Below are 25,012 nucleotides of genomic sequence, written 5' to 3'. Positions count from 1 at the left end.
TTTGAAGCTCAAGTTATCTTGCAGGTTCACCCACCACCCATTCTCTTTGTCATGTACTCAACACCAGGTGACTCTCACATTCATTAAACACCAGTTTTCCATTCTTTGATAACTTATGTTCTTCTAGCTCTTTCATTCATGTTACTCCTGTATCTGTTCTCTTACAGAGACCTTCAGTCCCTGACCCCTGCTTTTTCTCCCCATCCATCAGCCCATTTCTGCTGTTACTTTTTTCTGTATCCAACAGTGAGCCCATTTTCTATCACTTGAACCACTCATTTGCCAATACTCCCGAACTCCCTTGCTGTCTTGTCTGTCTGCCATTTCAGCCCTGAAAGCCCTAAACTAGAATAGTGTAACTGTGTCTCTGTTCTCTGGGTTTGAGTTCTGCTTCTACCACTTACTAGCAGAGTGACCTACTCTGTGCTGGGGCTGCTCAAAACTGATAAAGAAGATTATACAACTGTATAGGTTGAAACCATTACGATTTCGTGTTCCCTAATGTAAGCTGGGATTTGATGATGCTGGTGATCCTTCAGTATGGCCTTCTGCAGCATTCTTTCCCATTTCCTATAACAGTTATTTCAGACCTTGCCCAATATCCCCAAGACTTCTATCCCAAGTATCCCCTACTCTCTTTCTCCCTCAGCAGGTAGTATCCATTCCTTTCTCAAAGAGAAATCAGAAGGCATTAGGTAGGAATTCCTTCAAGGCTATCCATCTTCCACAGGTATCTGCATCTGTTTTGTGTTCTGCCTGAGCGGAAGAGGTATGCTTTCTCTGGTCGATGGCTAATTCTTTCAGCATGAATGCCGGATGTCATCTCGTCCTATTTCTTTATGGACGTTTCTCCATGATTTATCCTTTTCATTGACTGAATTTTCTACCTCTCCCTCCACATTGGCTCTTCTCTTTCCACATCTCAAATATCTCCCCTGTTAAATTCAAACCCCTACTGATACCCACCTGCCCTCACACATGTACAAAACAGTACTCGCTCATTACTGTGTCCCTCTTTAGCTGTGATTCTGGTTTCTTCCCTTGATAGCTAAGCTTCTTGAAAGAGTAGTTTATCCTCTCCATCGCCACTACCTAATTTTTTCTTCACTCTTGAATCCATTGACCACTGGCTTCTATCCATTCCATACAACTGAAACTTATTTTGCAAGTGATTTTCCAGTTGCTCAATTCACGGTACACCTTTTGGTCAGTATCTTGGCTTCTCTGTACTATTTAGCACTGCTGACCACTCCTCCTGCTCAAAACTCTTGTATGATTTCTGGGTATGGAATGGATTTTTTCTTCCCTCTTTGCCTGCTTCTGCCAGTCCCCTTTATGGACTTTTCTTTCTCTGTCTGTCCCTGAAAGTGTAGTATTTTGTATGGCTATGTCTTTGATCTTCTTTTTCATGCAGGCTCTCCCTGGGGATCCACTTCCATGGTTTCACTTACCACCTGTATACTTCTAACTTCCAAATTTGTCTCTATATTTCTCTTCTAGCTCTAGACTTACATATCCCACTGCCTTCGAGTCTTTCTGCCTAAATGTCTCACAGGCAGTTTAGACCCTTAAGAGTCTCTCCTACGCAAGTTTAAGAGGCCCAAACCAGAGACCAGAAGTTTTTTACTTTTCCCTTTTCCTTATCACCTGTAGATCTGTAATAATGACAGCTTGTGGTTAAGCTCCACACACGTACTACCACAAATTGTTACAGCAGCCTTGGAAATAGGTGTCATTATGCCCACTTAAAAATGCTTGGTATATACATATATCAGAATTTTTTTGACATGGGGAAACAAGCTCAGAAAGGTTCCGGAACTTGCCCAGACTCACAACAGTGAATCGGACTGAACTGATTATAGAATCAGCTTGATCTGGCTTTGAATTTTGCTTCTACCGCTTACTAGCAGAGTGACTTTGGTGATGTTACTGAAGTTGAAGTAATCACATTTCCCTCAAGGATTTATTGTAAGGATGCAGTATGCTATGTAAAGCTCGTAGAGCACTGTCTGGCACATTGCAGATTCTGTATGGATAGTAGCACTGGCATTTGTGATAGAATCTGTCTTCCAGATATACACTGATTATTTCATCTTTTTTCTCTGTTCATCTTTATCCTCCTTAACATTGAACCATTTTGTCCTCATTCATATATTGAACCATTTTGAGATTTCCTGCATTTTTATTTCACTTTTAGAAACTCTGATCCATACTCTCACCAGATTTCCTTTGAAGGTTTAAAAAAGCTTATATGACAGCAGATTTTTTTTAAAAAAGCTCTTCCACGCTTATTCAATAATCAATAATATTGTCTTTATTTTTAATGTATTTTGTGCCATCAAATTATGAAGGTCTATTTTAGGGCCCCTATTCTGATTTTCTAGGTGGCCATTACTTGGTTCTTTTTTACCAAGAAAGTTGGCAGCCGATGTTGGTAGTGTTTTTCAGATGATGCAGTGGGAAGTAAATTTCACATTAGGGTGTTGTCATTGAAATATATGGTTTATAATATTACATGTTTTATAAACTTAGTTATAAAAACTATCACTTTTAGGTTTTAAAACCATTTTTGTTACGTCGTATAAAAACTGATGTAGAGAAGAGCCTGCCTCCTAAAAAGGAAATAAAGATTTACTTGGGACTGAGTAAAATGCAACGAGAATGGTGAGCTCTTTTATTTCCATTAGAGTTGATTTATGTATAAGGATTTGTTAAAAAATTAACTTTGTAGTGGTTCAGTTGTGCCATTAGTACAAAAATTACATTTCATGTTTAAATGTCGAGTTAAGTAGTTCAAATATTTTAACAGAAAATTGATGAGTATTTTATTTAACCTTTGGGTAAGAGCATGGGCCTGGAGTGTATAGGCCTGTGTTTGAATCCTATGCTTTGCATCTTAATAGCTGCTTAGCTTGGGCAAGTTTAATAACCTCAATTTCCCTTCTGTAAAATGGGGATAATAATACTTAGCTTATGGGAATTAAAGGGGTTAATGTCACTGGCACGTTTGTTATTCTTGCTTTTTTCCATCAGTGAAAATAGTAATAACTATAATAACGATAAGTGACAATAAGATGAGTGAAAACATCAGTGATTGTAGATATTACAAAAGCAGAAGCTGGGATGGTTGGATAAATACAAGCAAACTAGGAAATTGACAAAGGAAGTCACAAGGAATCATAAATTAGACATGCTAATAATGTAATATTGCTGCGAAGAGAAGCAAAACGTTGCTTATTTACATAAAATTAGATCACATAATATGTAATTATATCTCGACTATTGAAGCCAGTTTAGGATAGTGGTGAAGAGTATATTCTTTGGATTCTGACATAAGGTCACACCCTGGCTTTGTCCTTTTCTGTGGCCCTGAGTAAGTTGTTTGACTCCTCTTAGCGGCCTGAATTTCCATCTGTAAAATGGGCGTGATACTAGTACATATCTCAGAATTGTGAAGATTTAACAAGTTGATTTCTATAAAGCCCTTGACCTGATACCTGGCACTTGCACTCAGTACAAGTTGGCTGTGATTATAATTATTATTACTGTTCAGGTGGATATGTAGGTCTGTTTTTGCCCAGGTGAAGGTCTAGAAAAGACGTTTATAGAATCAGAAAGAAATGACCTATGACAACATGTATAAGAAATTGTGATTGTTTTAAGCACAAACAGGTAAAAGTTGGATGGCATCTTTTGGCAAATATGTAGTTATTGAATAATTACCAGATATAATTATCTGAATATTTATTAGCTGATGGCAATTTTTGGTAATGATAAAGCAGGAGGAAACAGGTTTATAGGCAGCATACAAGTTAAAATGTTCAAATCTTCACTGCTTTCTTAGTTTTGCTGATCAAATTTACACTCAAATCAAATCTTGTTGTTTGTCTTTAAATGAGAATCCAAGCTGATCACCACAGGGACATTTCTTGATGGCATTAAACCTTTCTAATAGTTGATGATTAATTATAGTTTAAAACTTTAGGTATACAAAAATCCTGATGAAAGATATTGATGTTTTAAACTCTGCTGGCAAGATGGACAAGATGCGACTCTTAAACATTCTGATGCAGCTTCGCAAGTGTTGTAATCATCCTTACCTGTTTGATGGTGCTGAACCTGGTCCACCTTATACCACTGATGAGCACATTGTCAGTAACAGTGGTAAAATGGTAGTTCTTGATAAACTGTTGGCCAAACTCAAAGAACAGGGTGAGTTACAAATCTTTAAATTAACGTGAAATAACTTAATATTGATGACTTGTATATGAATAACAATTTTCATAAACACTAATCATTCATTCTCTCCTTCAGCAAACATTGTTGAGTACTTACTATTTACCAGAAATTGTCCTAAGGTCTGGCTAGACAAAGATGTATAAGAGAATAGTCTTTCCCTTGGAGAAGCTCACAGTGTAGTGCGGAGGAATAGTTGCATTTCATGGTGATAAGCGCTGTGATATGTTAAGAAACTGGGAGTTGGGGAAGTTGTCACACAGATGACATTTGAGGTGAGCAGTGGAGAATGTGTAGGAGTAAACCATGGGAAAAAGGAAGCGAAGGGTTTTCCAGGGCAATGAAACAGAGGTGTGAAAGAAAGGAATGCAGATCTTATGGTATTTGGGGTAGAGTGGCAGGTGATGAATCTGGGAAGATGGTTGGGGCCAAATACTTAAACCATGCTTGAAGAAGTTTAGACTCTTTTGAAGTGAGGGGGAGTTCATAGAAGATTTGGTGTGGAGAGTGACACGATCAGATTTATATGGTAAGAAGAGAACCTAGGCAGCAGCATAGAGAATCTACTGAGGATGAGAGACTAGAAACAGGAGACTAGTTGGGAAACTGTTGTGGTAGTCTAGTGAAGGACTTTGTGGACCCATCACCTGTGACGCTGTTTCAGGACGGAGTAAAGGTAGACTTGAAATCATCTCATTGCTTGTGGAGGATTTTGAAGGCCTTAAAAATGCACAGCTCAACAAGCGCATAATTCTGTAGAGCATCCCTTGAAGGGGCGTGTGTGTGTTTAGTGGAGTGTTCATGTGCTATATATTTATATTACATATGATGTTTATTTTTGTAACTTTCAAGTTGGTTTAATGTAAGTCGAATAACTTGGTTTTTTTTGGTGAAATGGTTTAGGTTCAAGGGTTCTCATTTTTAGCCAGATGACTCGCTTGCTGGATATTTTGGAGGATTATTGTATGTGGCGTGGTTACGAGTATTGTCGACTGGATGGACAAACCCCACATGAAGAAAGAGAGGTGAGGAAGAGAAAATAAAACGAGACTTCAAAAATCGGAGTTCAGTTAAGCCTTGTTTTTCATCATTAGGGAGTTTTTTGAACTTTGACCTTTTCTTTAGCTAGGTACATTAATTTCTCACTGCCACCTCGCTCTCTATCTGAGATCTTCAATTTGGCTTCCATTACACTGACTCTTTACAAGTCATCCTTCCCAAGGTCTTTAAAGACATCCTCACTTATCTAAAGGACACTACACCATTGTATCCTTACTGCCTCTAACCTCTGCTATCTCTGAGCTTTTGATTACTGTTTCTCAGCTTACTCTTTGACCTCTGATTCTATGGCATTTTCTTTTCTTGATTTGCCTCCTACAGTAGACCCTTGCCATTTGTGGAGTTTTAACAGTTGAGATTTTTCCAGGTTATGAGCAACTCTAAAGACTCATGAAACATAATTTTGTAAAAGGAATATTCTCAGTCTTACAGAGATTTTGTAGAACTGAAACGGGGTGTCGGTATAGGTGCTTATCATGCGTTTGGATCTTAGAGTAGTAAAAGGTTGGTGTGCAGGAATGAGTTGCTTAGCTGACAAGGAAGCCTACCCAGCACCCAGTATCTTTCTCAGATGTGGACATTCTTACAGCTCTTTAGATTATCCCTCACAAATGTCATGGGTCTAATGTATTTTAAATCCTTTAAAGCACTTTTTTCGGGGAGGGCTTTGCTAATTTATCTTCTCTTTTCTGTGATCCTTCAGGGCTCTGTCTTTGGCCTCTGTTTTAAGTCTATACTCATGCTCTGGGCAAAGATCGTGATTCCATGGTATAGTGGAAAATGCATTGAACTTGGTTTCAGAAGACTTGAATTTTAGCACCAACTCCACCACTTTGTAGTGTATGCAAGCCATTTAATTCTCTGAGCCTCAGTATCTTTAACTGTGTTATAAGAGGGAAATTAATACCTAGGCTTCTTTTTTCTGACAATTTTGTGAGGATAATTGGCTATAATCGTTATGAATGCAGTTTTTAAACTGCGTTACAGTATATATTGCATTTTAAACTGTGTAGTGCAGTATATATCGCATGTCATGAAATTGCACACAGGCCTTTTTGTCTCTCAGCTTTAGGGCCCCTTATCAGGCCACAGAGACTCTCAGCACGAGTCCCTCTTCCTTCCGCAGCTGCAGTGGGCACTCTGTCCCTTGTACACCTCCCTGTTGAAGCCTGGCTGTAGCATAGGATAGTGCCGATGGCAGGCATTAAGGGTTTCCTGCAACCCACTGTGGGGAAACAATACAATAACGTTTACAAATATGGGGATGTTTCAAAGCTTACACTGTTCCCTACTCTGTGGTATTTTACTCTCTCTGAAATGGTAACTTGAAGCTTTATTGGGCTTTTGCTGATTTATTCTTGAGAATGGGTTTCTCCAAATCCACACAGTACCGTTCAAGACGGCCTTTCTTCCTGGAATAACGATGATACTGAGGCAGAAGAGTAGGCTTTCTGACCTCAAATTGCCGATTTGCGTTTCTCACTGATCTCTCTGCTCATGAACAATGTGGACGTTACCTAATTATTCCCAAATTCTTCTGGTTTCTTGAAATTTCAAATAATTTTCTCCCTTCAGAGACTTTGAATTACATATATTGACTTTAGGTATAGCAAAGTCACAGCTGTTTTTTTTTTTTTTGGAGATGCCCTGCTTTCCCATTACACAATGGGAATCACAATCATTTCATCTATTTTCACAGTAAGAAGGGGAAGACCACGTTTGATTCCTTACTCTAATTGTTTGCTAGCTGTTAATAAACAATTCTTTCTCAGTAGCTCTCAGATTTGCCCTTTCTCCATTGCTGCAGCTAAATTCAACTAGCTAAGTCTCTGATCATCGTCTGACTCAGTTCCTGTGAACTTTACTTAATTGGCCTCCTCACTTTTATAGAGAAAGGAACTAATATTTGTCAAGCAACTCCTATAAGCTAGGGAACTTATAGTTCCAATTGAGTTCTCCCAGCAGCCCAGTAAAGTATTGGTATAATTTTCTCCACTTGAAACTGTGTCTCAGAGAGATTAAATGCTTGCTCAGAACCACATATGTAATAAATAGTAGAGTTATTCACGTCCAGGTTTTTGCTATTTCCTCTACACCAAATTGCCTCTCACTACACCATGCTGCTTTCTGTACTGTCCCCTCTATATGGACTGCGGCAGTGAGTCACCTTCTCTGCCTGCGACTTCTGACCATGCCATTCCATTCATTAAAAATAGAACTTCCTGTATTTTGTGATTATAAAAGTAGTATGTGATTGCTGAAGGAAATTTGGAAAATAAAAGTCTTCCTGGCCAATATTTTGTGTATATGTAATATATATAAGTAATTGATATTATATTATATACACTATATATAAAGTTGTGTTGTACTTTCCTATATCAGTAAAAAATAATTGTAAAAATAATTTTAGTGTAGTATTTCATCCTACGGACGTACTATAAATAACTTATCCCCCTATTGTTGATCGTTTAAGTTGTTTCCAATTTTTCACTATTATAAATAATGCTAAAGTGAAAGTCCTTATACATAAATCTTTGTGCACATTTCTGATTATTTCCTTAGGATAAATTCCTAGAAGTGGAATTACTGGGTCAGAGGGTATGAACATTTTTAAGACTCTTGATGCATATTGCCAAATTGCTTTCCAGAAAGGTTGTACCAATTTACACTCCCAGCAGCAATGTATGAGAGTGCCCGTCTCACCGCCCCCTCGTCAACATTGAGTATTATCATTTTTTTTAATCTTCAAAAAATGGTATTATGTTGTTTTAATTTGCATTTATTTGATTACTAGTGAGATTGAACATTATTCTTGTGTTTATTAGCCATTCGTATTTGTTCTGTGAATTGTCCTTTTTTTTGCTCATTTTTCTATTGGGGTCTTAGTGTTTTTTTTCTGGTTAATTTGTATGAGATCTTTATATAGTAAGGATATTAACATCCCATTAATTTTTAAGACTGTTTACTAAATATCCCTGGATTACCTTCCTGACGTTCCTCATTACTTCCCTATTTGCCCCTTTTCGCCATATGGAAATAAGTCTACTTAACCTTTATCTTTTGCTCTCATTCCCATTTCTAAACCTTTTTCTCTCTTGGTTGGTCCTCTATACTGTACCTTCTTTATTAATCCTTTATAAACTAATGGGAATGAAATTGAGATATCTGACATTTTACCCCCTAGATATATTTCAGCTCTCACTCAATTAAAACATTTTTACTATTATTTTTTAAAATAATTTAAATGACCTGTTACTTGCTTAGTTAAATTTGTCTATGTGATTATTCTAAATTTGTCTCTATTGATGTAAGCTTCTGAAGATTAGGAACTTTATGTAATATACTTTCTACAGCAATTCACAGAGTATAGTATGTAGATAGATAGATACTTAAATATTTTTGAAGATGAAAGAGTATTATAAAGTGGGGCTTTGAGTATGCATGTTAAAAATGTTTCTTTCTTTCTTAAGGACTCTGGTAATTTGATTTTTCTCTCTTTTTCTTACATCTCCTCTGTCAATTAAAAAAACAAGGAAGCAATAGAGGCCTTTAATGTTCCTAACAGTAGCAAGTTCATCTTTATGCTGAGTACCAGGGCTGGAGGTCTCGGGATTAACTTGGCAAGTGCTGATGTGGTTATACTATATGATTCAGACTGGAATCCACAGGTTGATCTGCAAGCTATGGTTAGTAATCTTTAATGATGCCAGAAATTTATCTTAACTCAGAATACAGTTGCTATTTACATAGCACAAAGATAATTTATGATGGTAACAACAAATTTTGGGAGGTTTTGTAGATGTCAAAATAGATTATTCTGGAAAACGAAGTTGCTATGCTAATTGCAAAAATAAAGGAAATGAAAACAAACACATACACCCCAAATCCAACTATAGCATTTGTAGTCGATTTTGGCTTTTATCATGAAACAGAAATGTCGTTTTTCCCCAGTCTTGAATATTGAAGAGGACACATGCATATGTTTTAATGAAAAGGGTTAAACAGTTAATTTCTCAATATTATTCTGCTTAACAACTAAATATATTAAAATCCTTAGCAACGAAATTGGGAGAGGTAGGATTTTAACTTTTGTAATAAAACAGTTGGGGCAAGAAGGTAAAAAGATAACAAAGGAATATATTCCAGGAAAATATTTGTTACCTAAGGACACCGTCAAAAACTAGTCTACCCTTTATCTAAAAAGAAATTTTCAGGGAGGTATTTCTCTTACCTTTCATCATGGTGTCGTTTATTGAATTAGAGCTACAACTTCTGTCAATGTGACTCAAATTTTAAGATAAAGAAATATAATTTCAAAAGTAAAACGATGCAAAATAGCTATGCATCCAAAATCCCGAAAAGTTAGACAATTGACTGTCTTTGGGAGCAATTAAAGTCACATGCCAATGAGGCATAGCTTAGAAGTCCTTCCTTTTCTTTTATAATAGAGAATTGAAAAAATATTGACCATTGGGACGTTTTTAAATCAACATGCTTTGGCATAATTATTGTTACTTTAGCATGGTGCCAAACTCCCTGTTTGATATGAGTTAAGTAGGAGTAAGCCCCAGTAACTTACAGTGTTAGTGAACTGGAAAATCTATTAATGATAACACTTCATTTCCTTAAAAGTGTTGGAGTATGACTGATCTTTCACGATTTACTGATTTGAGTTTGAAATTTTAAATACGTGTAGGGGTGTTGCATTCTTTTTCAGTGTGCTGTGTTAAAACTGTTACTGGGCTCTAGTGTTTTTATATTTAGTACAAGGGCTGTTTTGAACCCTTTTCTTTAATTTTTTTTCTCAACATCCCTCCTCCCTTCACCTGTTTGCTCTAGCAGCTTCTGTGTTTTAGAAACACTCCCTCCAGCTGTTTTTATATTATCAGAATTTGCCACCTGTCACCTCTATCAACTATAAACCATAGGACCAATTCTAGACCACTGTATGGTAAGGATATTAATATCCCATTAATTTTTATGACCCTCTACTACAGATCCCTGAATTGCCTCTGTGAGCAGAAAGAACTGCTTCATGATGAGCTAAAGCTGACCCTTGCCACCATAGCAATCCTAGTTAACTACTTTGCCCCTCACTTCCAAAACTCCTGGCTAGTGTGGAAGATGTTTCTATTTAGTGGCTTAAAGATACTTGGTAATTTAATCGCAAAGTTTTTAGTTCCATCTAGTTTTCATCTTAAAGGAACTTTGCCTGTTGTCCTTCTGGAAGTTTTCCATTAATGATATGGTAGAATATTTGCAGATTTCCTTGTTCCCAGGGGTCTCTAGATATTCCTACTATTCATCATCATCCTTTCAAAAGTGGCAGGTGTAATGAGTTTAGGAACTAATTTTATGTTCAGAATTTTATAGCATATGGTGGCTATATTATACATTTTATCCAGAATACCCAATATCTTATGTTAGGGTTTTTCCTACTAGGATCGAGCACATCGTATTGGTCAGAAGAAGCCAGTACGTGTGTTCCGTCTCATCACTGACAACACTGTTGAAGAAAGGATTGTGGAAAGAGCGGAGATTAAACTGAGACTCGACTCAATTGTTATACAACAAGGTATGTATACCTATAAACTTAGGTGGTTTTTTTGCAAAAACGCATGCAATTTTCTTCAAAGGAGATTACTTTTAATGAAAGTTGACTGAAAAATTTGCAAACTTAACGAGATAAAAAAGTTAGTTAGAAAGATGCTGATCTTCCTAATTTAGGGCCGTGTGTTCAGTGTATGGAAGAGACAGGTGAACATCCCTAGCTTATAGTTGAATGTCAGTGGCATGTCTTTTGAAGTTCCTGATGTTATTCTGCAGATAAAGTGTCTAGTTTACAAATTTTTAAAACATGTTATTAGAGGGGTACCTTTCCATACAGAGAAATTTGATCTGAAAAATGAAGTTTGAACATGAAAAAGTGTTTCTGTGCTTCTGAGCGTTGACTGATTTTACTGAAGGAAATTCACATTGAGAATAGAAGGTGTGGTAGGAGAAAAACTTGGAGAGTGGGTCATTAAAAAATAACTTTGAAGCTCGCTAATTTTCTATTATTATAAAGGTTTACTTAGGGTTAAATGTAGTAATGTCTGATTAGACCTGTTATGCTATGCTTTGTCTGGAATATAATTGAATATGTACAACTTTTGTTTTTATAATTAGGAAGACTCATTGACCAACAGTCTAACAAGCTGGCAAAAGAGGAAATGTTGCAAATGATACGTCATGGGGCCACACATGTTTTTGCTTCTAAAGAAAGTGAGCTGACGGATGAAGACATTACAACTCTTCTGGAAAGAGGGGAAAAGAAGGTTAGTTAAAGTGACGTTTAGCTTTCCCGATAGATTGCTTTAAAATCAACGTACTTCAGCATGCTTGTTGTATTTGTGTTGTTTCAAATGACTCATGTTCTAAGAATTTGTAGATTTATATCCAGGGGTAATTTAGTTTTTTTTAGTTTAATTTTTGATGAGAAAGACTAAGAACCAGAGTTTAAAGTTGAGTGACCTTATACCTCATGCTTATTGAAAATAACATTGGTATTTACTTAAAAGCCAAATAAACTTTGTGTTAAATCACATGTATTAGGACTGAAATTTTATGACTTTTTTCACCACTGGATTAGAAATGTTCTACTGCTATATTGTGTTAACTGAAAATCTTTTATGAACATTTCTTGAAATATGAAAGCATTATTTGTTAAAGTATAAGCTGTTTCAGAACATTGCGATTTTGTGTTGAAGTTGCCTTTTTTCACAAAGTATTATGGATAATTTCAAATACAAGCAAAAGTAGACAGAATAGCGTGATGGACCCCCATGTACTTATCGCCCATTTCCAACAACCATCAGCCAGTCCTGCCTCAGTCACACCCCCAATTCATCTTCCCTCTTTCTGGATTATTTTGAAGCAAATTTCAGACACATCGTTTCAGCTGTAAGTATTTTACCATGTGTTTCTAAAATATAAGAACTCTTTTTAAAAACATAATCATTATAGCATTGTCCCATCTGAACAACCCCAATAATTCTATAATACCAAATATCTAGTTAATATTCAAACTTCCAATTGTCTCATAAGTAGCTGTACTTTTTTTGGAAACAGTTTTCCTTTTTTTTAATCAGAATGCACATAAGGTCCACACATTGCCATTGGTTGATATGTCATCTCTATCTATTTTAATCTGTCTGTTCTCCCTCAGTTTATGTATTATTTCCCTTGTAGTTTATTTGGTGAAGAAATTGAGTTGTTTGCCTTTTCAGTTGCTCATGTCTAGATTTAGCTGATTCCATCCCCATGGTATATTTTACCACGTTCATTTATTTCGTAAATAATACATTTACGAAATGTATTTCCTGTATTTTGTATTTCCTGTAGATTGGTTGAATTTACTTTTCAGACTACTTTTGTTTCTGAGAGAGAGAGATACATATTTTATATATGTGTGTGTGTGTGTGTGTGTATATATGTATTTCCTTTTTGGTGAGGAAGATTGGCCCTGAGCTAACATCTGTTGCCAATCTTCCTCTTTTTGCTTGAGGAGGTTTGTTGCTGAGCTAACATCTGTGCCAGTCTTCCTCTATTTTGTATGTGGGACACCACCACAGCATGGCTTCATGAGCAGTGTGTAGGTCCACACCCGGGATCCAAACCCATGAACCCTGGGCTGCCAAAGTGGAGCATGCGAACTTAACCACTATGCCACTGGGCCAGCCCCCTATATGTATTTTCTTACATTACATTCCCAGGACTTATTTATTTTACGACTGAACCCCCACCCCCACGTCCCACCTGTCTTTCTCTGTATTTTACTTTGAATAATACCCTAAGGTCCAATCATGTTGTTGCGAATGGCAGGATTTCCTTCTTTTTTATGGTTGAATAATATTCCATCGTATACATATACACCACATTTTCTCTATCCATTCATCCATTGGTGGACACTTAGTTTGTTTCCCTGTCTTGGTTATTGTAAATAATGGTGTAATGAACATGGGGGTGCAGATATATTTTCGAGTTAGTGTCTTTGTTTCTTTCAGATAAATATCCAGAAGTGGAAGTGCTGGATCATATGGTGGTTCTATTTTTAATTTTTTTTTTTTGGGTGAGGAAGATCTGCTCTGAGCTAACACTGTTGCCAATCTTCCTCTTTATTTTATATGTGAGCCATGCCAGAGCATGGCCACTGACAGATGAGTGGGGTAGGTCCGCATCGAGGAACTGAACCTGAGCTGCTGAAAAGGATCGTGCTGCACTTAACCACTAGGCCACTGGGGCTGGCTCTATTTTTAATTTTTTGAGGAACCTCCATACTGTTTTCCATAGTGGCTGTATAGTTGGAATTTACATTCCCACCAACAGTGCACAAAGGTTCCCTTTTCTCCACATCCTCACCAACATTTCTTTCTTTTTTATTTTGAGAATAGCCATTCTAACAGGTGTGAGGTGATATCTCATCATGGTTTTGATTTGCATTTCCCTGATAATTTAGTGATGTTGAGCACCTTTTCATGTATCTGAGGTCATATCTTGAATTTTGAGCAGTCTTGTGTTACTGTGTTTCATATTAGTATGCAAAATGTCTTGTTTAGTCTGCGTTTGGCTTTATTTTAGCATTAGCCATTTGTCCCATGAAAAATATGCAGTGGCAGTTATAATATGGCTACATCTTCAATGGTAAAACAGTTTAAAGAAAGCCTAAGTGAGAATACTTTGGAAGACCCATTTAAGTATTTGAAATACTTGAAGCAAGTTAAACTTATATTTGAGTTTGATGTTAGCATTATATTCTTACCTTGTAAGTTAACAGATTGTATATTTCATGTTAAAACCAGACTTTTAAAAAGAGAGAATCCACAAATTTTTATAAGTAATTCAGTGATAATTTTCTAATTTCAATACATTCACCTTTAGACTGCAGAGATGAATGAACGCTTGCAGAAAATGGGAGAGTCTTCTCTGAGAAATTTCAGAATGGACACTGAACAAAGTTTGTACAAGTTTGAAGGAGAAGATTATAGAGAAAAACAGAAGGTAATTTATCCTCAACCATTAAACTCTCAAATTAGTGTTTCTCCGCATAGCAATTATTAAAAAAACACTGGCACTTACCTATTACAGTACTCTGCTATAGAGTGAAATTTGATGTAGGTCAAAAGATCTCATGCTGTTGCTGCTACTACCACCAGTTTTGTTTTTGAGAAGCAGCGTAGGTTGTGGTTGAGTTCCTGGATTCTGAAGCTGAAATCCCAACTCTCTCACTAATTAACTGACTTGGGGTACTCAGGTTTTTCACCTGGAGGCTATAGTAATTAGATCATAGAGTGATTCTGGGGGTTAAATAAGTTAACACTCATAAAATAACTAGAACAACGCGTGGCACTTAGTATTAACTATATTACTACTAATATTATTATTAACATATAGATACTTAAATGCCAGAAGGAGTTTGTTATAGGTGGTCTCATTTATAAAATAATGCCTTGTAATATACTGCATGGCCAGCAAGAGTCCTATGAAGAATTGGGAGTTTTATTTATTTTGTTTGTTTCAACTGACATTATGGCTGTAAATTTTAAAACTTTTTGTTTTGAAAAATGACTTTAGACTTTATTGCAAAAAACAGTACACAGTTCCCATATATCCTTCACTCGGCTTCCCCTAGTGTTAACAACTTACATAACCACAGTACAGTTATCAAATGCAGGAACTTATCACGTTTTTCCCCTAATGTCCTTTCCCTGTTCCAGGGGATACTATCTGGGATCCCACATTGCAATTTTAAAAACAGAGTTTTATTTTTAATGGCCATTTTAGGTTCACAGCAAAATCCAGTAGAAAATATAAAGAGTTCCCTTATTCCTTCTGCCCCCGCCCAAACATAGCCTCCTCCACTGTCAACATCCCACACCAGAGTGGTACATTTGTTAGAACTGAACCTACATTGACACATCATTATCATCCAGAATCCATCGTTTGTGTTAGGGTTTACTCTTGGTGTTGTATGGGTTTGGATAAATGTCTCATGACTTGTATCCATCATTATAGTATCATCTAGAAGAGTTTCACTGCTTTAAAAATCCTCTGTGGTCTGCTTATTCATCCCACCCTCTCTTCAACCCCTGGCAACCACTGATCTTTTTACTGTCTCCATAGTTTTGTCTTTTCCAGAATATCATATAGTTGGAATAGTATGTAGCCTTTTCAGCTTGGCTTCTTCCACTTAGTAATATGCATTTAAGTTTGCTTCATGTCTTTTCCTTGGTTGATAGCGCATTTCTTTTTGGTGCTGAGTTATATTTCTTTGTCTGGATGTACCACAGTCTATTTATCCAATCACGTACTGAAAGACATGTTGGTTGCTTCTGAGTTTTGACCATTATGAATAAAGCTGCCGTAAACATTCGTGTGCAGGTTTTTGTGTGGACATAGATTTTCAACTCCTTTCGGTAAATACCAAGGAGCACAATTGCTGGATCACATGGTAAGTGTATGTTTAGTTTTGTAAGAAACTGCCAACCTGTCTTCCAAAGTGGCCATGGTACTTTTCATTCCCATGAGCAATGAATGAGAGTTCCTGTTGTTCCACATTCCTCTCAGCATTTGTTGTTGTCAGTGTTCTGGATTTTTGCCGTTCTAATAGGTGTGTAGTGGTATGGTGTTGTTTTAATTTGCATTTTACTGATGACGTGTGATGTCAAGCATCTTTTTATTTGCTTATTTGCCATCTATATCTTCTTTGGGGAGGTGTCTATTCAGGTCTTTTGCCCATTTTTTAATCAGGTTGGTTGTTTTCTTCTAGTTGAGTTCTAATGCTTTTTTGCAATTCTGGATGACAGTCCATTATCAGATATGTCTTCTGCAAATATTTTCTCCCAGTCTGTGGCGTCTCCTCTCATTCTTTGACCCACGTTGTGTTTTTTTGCAGTGTCTCCTTAGTCTCTTCTAATCTGTGATAGTTCTCAGTCTTTCATGACCTTGACACTTTCGAAGAGTACTGGTCAGTTATTTTGTAGCTCGTCTCTCACTTGGAGTTTGTCTGACATTTTCCTGTGATTTGATTGAGATTATGCATTTTTGGCAAGCATGCCATGGAAGGGATGTTATGTCCCTCCAAGTACATCGTACCAGGCAAGGTGTGATATCCCTGTGTTGTATTACTGGGGATGTTAACCTTGATCATTTAGTTGAGGTGGTGTTTGCTGCACTTCTCCACTATAGAGTTATCATTTTCCCTTTGTAATTGATAAATACCTAGGAGGAGATACTCCTCAAACTTTTACCTACTGATTTTAGCATCTGTTTGTGGAATTGCTTGCAACAGTAATTAATATGGTGTTTGCCAGATAGTAATTTTGTATTTCTTTCATTCCATCTACATTTATCAATTGGGATTTTTCTGTAAGGAAGAGCTGTCCCTTCTTCCCATTTCTTTATATACTCAGTTATTCATTTATATCAGCATGGACCCGTGGATATTTATCTTTTTTGAGTTATGATATTTTTCTATCATTATTTATTTTGTTGCTCAAATTGTTCCATAAAGCTGTTATATTTGTTAACTGACAGAAATGAATTTTGTTAAAACAATAAAAGCTTATTCTTGGGTATTCATTTTACTGAAAAATGAGAGCTGAGCCATTTTAATTTGCATTGCAACTAGTATGCTGATAATGCTTTGTTGCTATCATTTCTGGTAGTATTTAGTGTCTTGACTTAAAGCTATCTGGTTCTTTTATCTATAACCTTAATTCAGATTACTCATATTTTATTCTGATGAGATGGAGGTGATGGCTTGCGTGCACAGGGTGGAAATTGCCTTCCTAATATGCTGTTTAGATCTCATTATGTGATATGAATTTTATTAATTTTACAATTATTCCCACAGGCTTATTGGTATTAAAAGTGCTTTATAAAGTGGAAAAATATTAAACAGTTAAGAGTCTAAATATCAGTGGAGCTTCTTATCTACATTCTTAGAAGAAAATTAGACTCAGTAAAATGCTTGTCTATTTCTAATATAACTGGTTTTCCTGTGCTTCTAATTCCAGCAAAATAATGATTCACAGATATAAAGAAATTTTAATAGTAATAATTATGATTTATATTTTTATAATTGAATGTCTGGCCAAATCAGGATATTTTCTGAATATTCGGAGTTGAGATTACATTTTATTTATATTTTATTTCTTTCTTTTCATATTTTCTAGATAGGTTCTTAAAATAGGTTCATATTATCCTTTGAAGACAATTGAAAACCTGCAAGAATGTTGTTTATACGTAAATCATGGGAATTACACAATGAGGTAGATTTTCATATATGATTTGTTGAACCAGTTGCATTATTTTACAAGCATACTTGGTAGATTAAGTCATAATGACTGACATTGATCCTCAATAAATTAACCTGAAAAAGTTTGTATTAATGTACTCCTGTCTAAAACAAACTAATTCATCATGATTTATTCCACGTTTGAAAGCTCAGGATTGGCCTTTAATGCTTATTTCAAGTTTGAATACCTAGACCTTCAAACAAGTATAGGTTAAATGGCCCAATATGTTAGTTTTAGAAAGTTAATTTAAATCATTATTGATTTATTTTCACTCCGATTGAGATAAATAAAATATTGGTTATTTATAAAATGCCTTTTCCATTACTGTCATCTCATATTAATCCATCTGAGGGGAAAAAACCAAAACAAAACTCATTTCACTGCTCTGGGTATTTCTCATTTTACATAAACTCACATTTTACTGTCTGTATCTTGTAGACTCTTAGAGTTAAAAGAGAACTTAAAAGTCATTTAGTCTAATGTTTTTTATAATTAAGAAATCCCATCTATAGCATTTAGGACATATCCAGCCTCTGTTTAAATGCAGTCATGTTGGAAATCTTATTCCTCTCAGGATTGTTCATTTCAGTGTTTTTTATTCTCTGGTTCCCAGAAAACTTATTTAACTTATAAGCTCCTTGATGGAAGAGATTATTTTAATCATCTTTATATCCTTGACACTGACTTGCAAATAATACAATAGGTACTTAAGACATATTTGTTAAATTATATTGAGTAGCAATCTACTTTGCTTTGACTTCCCACATTGGTTTTAATCTTATGGATCAACAAAGAACTGTGTTCTTTTCTATTTGATAGACTTTTACATATGTGGATGCCACCATTATGTTTGTCTTTAGTCTTTACTTCTCTAGACACTGAAAGTCTGTAGATCTCTAACCATCCTAATCTTCTTAGTTTATCATCCACTCTTAAAATATGATACAAATGTTGGAACTCAACCCTTAGATAAGATCAGATAGAGTAGGATCATTAATTGTAGATTAATGGCTTCTTTTAGACCATTAATGGCCTCTGTCGTGTAAAAGCACTAGGCTAGGCACTGTGAAATCAAGAAAAATATCTGAACTAGAAAAACCATTTCTACCAACTCCGGAACTTTGTATTGCCAGTTTGGTCTGTTGACTTTTAAATTGTGTTTTCTAGCTGATGTTGGGGTAAAGTTTTGTAAGGCTACCGAATTATTGTTCACCCCACTTTGAATTTTAATAATAACTTACATTTAACTCTTGGCAGTTTATCTAATGCTTTCATGTATATAGTCACATTTAATCCTCAAGGTAGGTATTATTATTCACATTTTACACGTGGAAAATAATTTCTCCAAATTTGTACAACTGGTAAAGTGGCAGCACCTGGTTTCAAATTCAGATCTTTCTTAATAAGTCATGGCAATGCAATGTATGGCATAGGGCATGTAGTCAATGATATTGTAATAACGTATGGTGACACATGGTAATGAGACTTAGCATGATCGTTTAAAAATGTATAAAAATATCAAATCACTATGTTGTACACTTGCAACTAATATAATATTGTATATCAGTTATATTTCAGTAAAAAATAAAAAAAACCCCCAAAGTCCAAATTCAAGTCTTTCTGATTCCACTGACTTTTCCCACAGATAGCTCACCAAGAGATCTCATTAAAAAATTTCTCTTGGGGCCAGGCCTGATGGCCTAGTAGTTAAAGTTTGATGTGCTCCACTTTGGCGGCCCAGGTTCAGTTCCCATTGTGGAACCACACCACTCCTCTGTTAGCCACTATGGTGTGGTGGTGGCTCACATAAAAAAAAATAGGAAGCTTGGCAATAGATGTTAGCTCAGGGTGAATCTTCCTCAGAAAATAAATGAATAATATTTCTCTTGATTTGAAGGGAACATATGCTTGTCATGTTGATATACATAATTTACCCCTTTCAGCTATTTTCTAATTCATACACATAACCACAGTTACCAGAATTTTGTTAGTCTTCCTTCTATATTAGATACTGTTTGTTTATTTTTGGTGAGGAAGGTTGGCCCTGAGCTAACATCTGTGCCAATCTTCCTCTATTTTGTATGTGGGACGTCACCACAGCATGGCTTGATGAGAGGTGTGTAGGTCCATGCCCAGGATCGAAACCCATGAACCTTGGGCCGCTGAAGCAGAGCATGTGAACTTAACCACTATGCCACTGGGCCAGCCCCCGTTTATTTATTTTGATATGAAATACTAACCAGTTTGTGCAAATTCTTCTCAATTACTAAGGAAGAACTAAGTTTTAAACCTACTTTCAGAGAAAAAAAAAAAAAGGAAACCATCCTTGCACCTAAATTGGTATATAATACAAGGTTTTGGAACTTTGGATGTATAATTGTGATTTGTAAAGCAAATTTTGATTCTTTCTGATGGCTTTGGTTTTCTCACGCTTCTGTGACCTTGATGTGCTAGATTTTCATGAAACAGTTTGGAGTAATTAAACTCCTTGTTCTTGTGTGTTGTGTGTAGCTTGGTATGGTGGAATGGATTGAACCTCCTAAAAGAGAACGCAAAGCAAACTATGCAGTGGATGCCTACTTTAGAGAGGCTTTACGTGTCAGCGAGCCAAAGGTTCCAAAGGTAAAACAGTATGAGGCCAGGTTTTATGTCTTATAGCAGAATTCTCTTGTAACCCGGTCTGTGATTCAGATTTACTTGCGTTAGTACCCAATCATAGTCCTTAAAATATAATAATGATACAGAAAAGTCCTTAATATGGCCCAGCAATATACATGGATTTCATTGTATTTATTTTTCTTTATATAAAAGAAATAGTAAAAGATAATTATGTTCGCTTCGTGTACTGAAAACAAATATATATATAATGTATTTTTCTCCCACAGGCTCCACGACCTCCAAAACAGCCAAATGTTCAGGATTTTCAGTTTTTCCCACCACGTTTATTTGAGCTCCTGGAAAAGGAAATTCTTTATTATCGGAAGACAATAGGCTATAAGGTATAAAAATTTTCAATTTTTTAAGATTAGTACAATATAATCTTTTAAGCTAATATCTATTAAGCTAGACTAGGAGGTGTTCCATTTTAATGGGAGAGAACATAAGAGTAAACCAAAACAGTGGTGTTTTTAAAATCAAAGAGGAGGTTTAACTAGAAGTCAAACATCAAATTACTGAATCATCAGTAGGATCATCACTAAATGGGATTGATGGAGAATTAGCCAATATTTCAAAATAGTAATAATAACATTATTTTAATAGTGCTAGTGTTCGAGTGGTCAAAGAATAAGTAGAAAGAACAATAGGTATGTGTTGAATTGGAAGTGAATGCATGATAAATGATAGGAAGTTTTTGGTCATTTTCCTTAGTATGGCTAAGAAATAGTATTTTTGTATTTATTGCTCATAGGTTGATGAAAGAGCCCTATTGGCGGTTAGTAGATTCTAGTCACATAGGTGTTAAAGATAATGGTAAACATGATAATGAATGATGTCATTTTACTTTTTGAATTATGTCATTTTAAAATGATCTTTTGGAATTCACAGTTCTTATTTATATAGGTAGATAGGAACCCATTTTTAGTTAGCGAAATTTAATGTTTGTCACACTAAAGGTATCACATTGAGAGATTAGACATGCCAGGTTATTTTTGTATGTTGAAATTGACTTCCTAGTGAATGAAAAGGGATGACCAAATGTATGATCGATAGTATGAACAAAATTATAAAAATATTAACGCTATTGTAGTTGTATGAAGCTTTCTGTTTTCTGAATTGGAAGCTGTGTTTTAAAATTTATTTTGTGAACCTTTATTAGGAATGGAACTATGACCAATTATTTTGATTAGTAGCTGTAATAAGCCTAGAAAAGCTCCATGTGTGTAAGATGTTCAGTTAGCCCATTTATATTTTGGAACTAGAGTGGATCTCTAGAATGTTTCTATTATTTGTCCAGAGTGGGAGCGTTGCCATTTGAAACAGAGCAAAAAAGCTTTGCTTGCTATTTGTGTATCAAAGTTTAAATATATATAAATAGGAATAAGAAACTTAAGGTGAATATAAGTGGTTAGTTATAATCTGGTTAGGGAAATGTGATTAAATTTGAATGTATTTAAATCAACAGGACTGGATAAAATCGTTCTTAGGAAGTTGTAGAAGAGTAAAGTAACCATGGTTGAACATTATCATTATCTTTGAAAACCAGTTTCAAAGAAGGTGAAAATGGCGCTATGCCAGAAGAAACAGGCAAGTTATAGGTTAAAAATGTAAAATAAAAATAGTAAAATTAATAAAGTAGTTAACATTTCATGAAGTAAACATATATATTATCCCATTAAGGATTATAATAATTTTAGGTTTAGATCATTATATTCACCAGATATCTATGTAGAGTATTTTATAATTTAAGAAATGCTTTACCACATACTTCATTTGATTCCTAACAACTCTGTGAGATGTCTTATTATCACCTCCATATGGTAAGTAAGGAAACTGAAGTTCAGAGCAGGTAAATGACTTGTTCAGGATCACATAGCTAAGAGAGTTGCCAGGGGTGCTGGTCTCAACTCCAGGTTCTCAGTGTTCATATGCTATGCTTTTTCTGCTCAGACGTTCTGGGCTATTTCTGCATGTGACATAACCCCACTTCTTTCAGCAGCCCTAAATAAGGACTTTGTTTACAGTGGTGTGACATGTTGTTTGGGAGGTGAGCCAAGGGTAGTCAAGTAGCAGCAATAAAAAAATCATCTCTGCTGATATAACTGTTTATGCTCCTTCTTTGGAGATTCTGAAATTCTGTTCCCTGCAATAATACAGCGCTCACCACAGCTCTGGTTTTAATGTAAACAGTGCCTTTAATTATAGGCAGTTTGTGGTTAGGGGTGAGGTCTTACAATGACTGGTTGGGTGATGGCCAACTGGAAGGAGATAGAGGAGAGAGGAAACCTTAGAAGAGGGAGGAGTGAAGGGACAGCTGCGAAGGGTGATAGGAAGGAGGAAAGTGTAAGAAGAGAGGAAAGGGATGAATGTGGAGAGGGAAGATGGTGTGGAATCCATGCTATGGCACCTTACTATTTTCTCTTTCTCACCTTCCAGAAAGAAATGACAGGAGAGGGAGAATGAGTGAAAAGAGGGCTTTTTTTCATTTAATACATGTTTATTGAGTACTCCTCTGTGTCAAGTCCTATGCCAAGCACTGGGGATAAAGTGGTGAATAAGACAGACGAGGTCCCTGAGCACACGGAACTTAAGTATTCTAATGGAGGAGGTAGACATTAAGCTGATACCACAGGGTGATGACATAATTTGTTATTTGTTTTCAGTGCTTACAAAGGGGTACTAGAGGGGAGGGAGCATAACATGGGCATCTAATGTGGACTGGGAGATCAGAGAGCTGGTCCCTAAGGAAGTGTCATTTAAGCTGAGATCAGAGAGATGCACAGAAATTAGCCAAGTGAAGTATGAGAGAGAAGAGCACGGGCAGGGGAATGACAGGTAAAAAGGTGTGGTGGGAAGGAGGATTGCCCCTTTAGAAACTGAAAGAAAGCCAGTATTGCTAATGGTGGAGGGGAGGAGAGCGACTTGAGATGAAGCTGGTGAGCGGGTAAAGTTGGTTCATGTGGAGCACTGAACATTTATTATAGGTCATATTAATTAGTTTGAACTTTAGCTTTAGAGCAAAGGAAAACCATTGAGATGTTTTTAAGGCAGAGGGGTGGGTGGGTGTGAAATAATAATAGCAAATACTTATTTAGTACTTACTTATATTGCTTACTGTTCTAAGTTCTTTAAAAAGATTAGCTCATTATCCTCGTAACAGCTCTGGAACTACATTCCACTTATACAGATAGGGAAACTGAGGTATAGAGAGGTGGAGTAATTTGCTCTGAGTAATTTGCTCAAGGTCAAACAACTTATGTGGTAGAGTATGATCAGATTTACGTTTTTAAAAGATCACTCTGGCTGCAACACAGAGAATGGTGAGGTTATCCAGGGAAACCAGGCAGGAGGCTGTTGAAGTGTCAAGATGAGAGAAGATGGTGATAGCTTGGAGTGTGGTGATGGTGGAAGGAGACTCAGTCCCCTACCACTATGCTCCTAGCCTTGTGCTCTCTTCAGCCCCATCCTGGATTGCCTCTGTATTGTCTAAAGACTTGCCTTGATCCTCCGTGTGCCTATTTATCTGAGGATTTACAAGATAAATAAGAATACGTTCTGGATGTTGATTCTTTCTGAACCTTGTCTCTCTCATTTTTTACCAGGAGCTACAGACCCGAGCCAAGATGAGTACTTTAACTGGGTGCATTTCGTTTTTGAATTCAGAGTATAGACAGATGAGCATAGCGTGTTAATCATCTGCCAAAGCTTTCTTTCAAGGATGATGTGATATTGATGACTGTTAGAAGTATCTTCTCAAGGATGTCTGGCATTGATTTTTTCTCCCTATGCCTCCAGAAAACTCACCAGAGCCACAAAGGGAACAGAGCAATAGTTTATTCTCAGGTGAACAGAACTGCTGTAGTGGAGTGAGCCTGGTATTCTCTATGCAGTTAGGAGTCTCAAAAAGGAGCTCCTTCTCTTCTTTCTGCTTAAATGATTGTTAGCCCAGGGGAGAGAGGCCTTGTGTGTGGCTGGGGGCACTGTGGTGCACAGTATCCTTTTGTCCGTTTGGAGTCCCCATAGTCTTATTCTGTAGTGATTTGGAGTGGGGCTTATGAGCGGCTCAGTAGTTTTGAAGCAGTTGGTAAAGGCATTTTTCCTGAGGGCCTTCTTATTTGCATTTTTATTTTCTATTTTGTTTTCCTCCCATACTCAGCACAAGGTCACAGCAATATTACTGATAATAAGATCTGTAGTTAAAGAATTTTGTTGTATTTGAGGCTGAAATATTTGTTTCTTTTGTCCTAACCACTTGATAGATAGCAGTGCAGTATGTGCCAGTTCTCCCCGCTGTCTAAGCGTTGACCTTGTCGCAAGTTAGACGTATTCAGAAGCTTCGTTGCTCTTGCAACTTAAGGGAGTTACTTAATGTATTTAATCACTTGTTCACTAAAATCTTTACATTGGAAGAGGATAACTTAACTGAAATTTCAATTGCAGAATGAAAAAAATCCAAAGCATTTAGGAATTCCATTGAATCGAAGGCTTGGAGTGAAGGAGTTTTGCCATGTTTGAAGCTGAAGAAAGCTGTAGAACATTCTAACATTTATCCTCAATAAAACAGTTCTTTAGGGACGGATATAAACATTTGACAAATGGAGACATTTCCGTAATCTTTGTGAGTTTTGATAACGTACTGTCGTGGGCCACCTGGTTTGCAGTGGTAGACCAAAAATGCGCTGAGCTGATTTCAGGTTACTCCTTTCATTTTGTGTGGTCAC

General features: G+C 36.3%; 1 protein-coding gene across 10 annotated transcripts in view; it reads left to right on the top strand.

Moving 5' to 3' along the window:
* Positions 1–25,012, top strand: part of SMARCA1 (SWI/SNF related, matrix associated, actin dependent regulator of chromatin, subfamily a, member 1) — a 116,210-nt gene that overhangs the window by 18,008 nt on the left and 73,190 nt on the right. For 5 of the 10 annotated variants that reach the window (XM_070257366.1, XM_005614487.4, XM_005614488.4 and 2 more), the window contains exons 10-19: positions 2,555–2,664; positions 3,986–4,212; positions 5,140–5,261; positions 7,858–7,893; positions 8,829–8,981; positions 10,738–10,870; positions 11,464–11,612; positions 14,215–14,334; positions 20,145–20,255; positions 20,519–20,632. In XM_070257366.1, coding sequence (XP_070113467.1) covers positions 2,555–2,664; positions 3,986–4,212; positions 5,140–5,261; positions 7,858–7,893; positions 8,829–8,981; positions 10,738–10,870; positions 11,464–11,612; positions 14,215–14,334; positions 20,145–20,255; positions 20,519–20,632 — 1,275 coding nt within the window. The remainder of the gene's footprint in view (positions 1–2,554; positions 2,665–3,985; positions 4,213–5,139; positions 5,262–7,857; positions 7,894–8,828; positions 8,982–10,737; positions 10,871–11,463; positions 11,613–14,214; positions 14,335–20,144; positions 20,256–20,518; positions 20,633–25,012) is intronic. The other 5 variants (XM_070257367.1, XM_014729163.3, XM_070257369.1 and 2 more) reach the window with 1 other exon arrangement.

Source organism: Equus caballus, chromosome X (genome assembly GCF_041296265.1).
Source record: "Equus caballus isolate H_3958 breed thoroughbred chromosome X, TB-T2T, whole genome shotgun sequence".
NCBI classification, from domain to species: domain Eukaryota; kingdom Metazoa; phylum Chordata; class Mammalia; order Perissodactyla; family Equidae; genus Equus; species Equus caballus.
The sequence above is the reverse complement of the archived record's forward strand: the minus strand, read 5'-3'. Positions and strand labels throughout refer to the sequence as shown.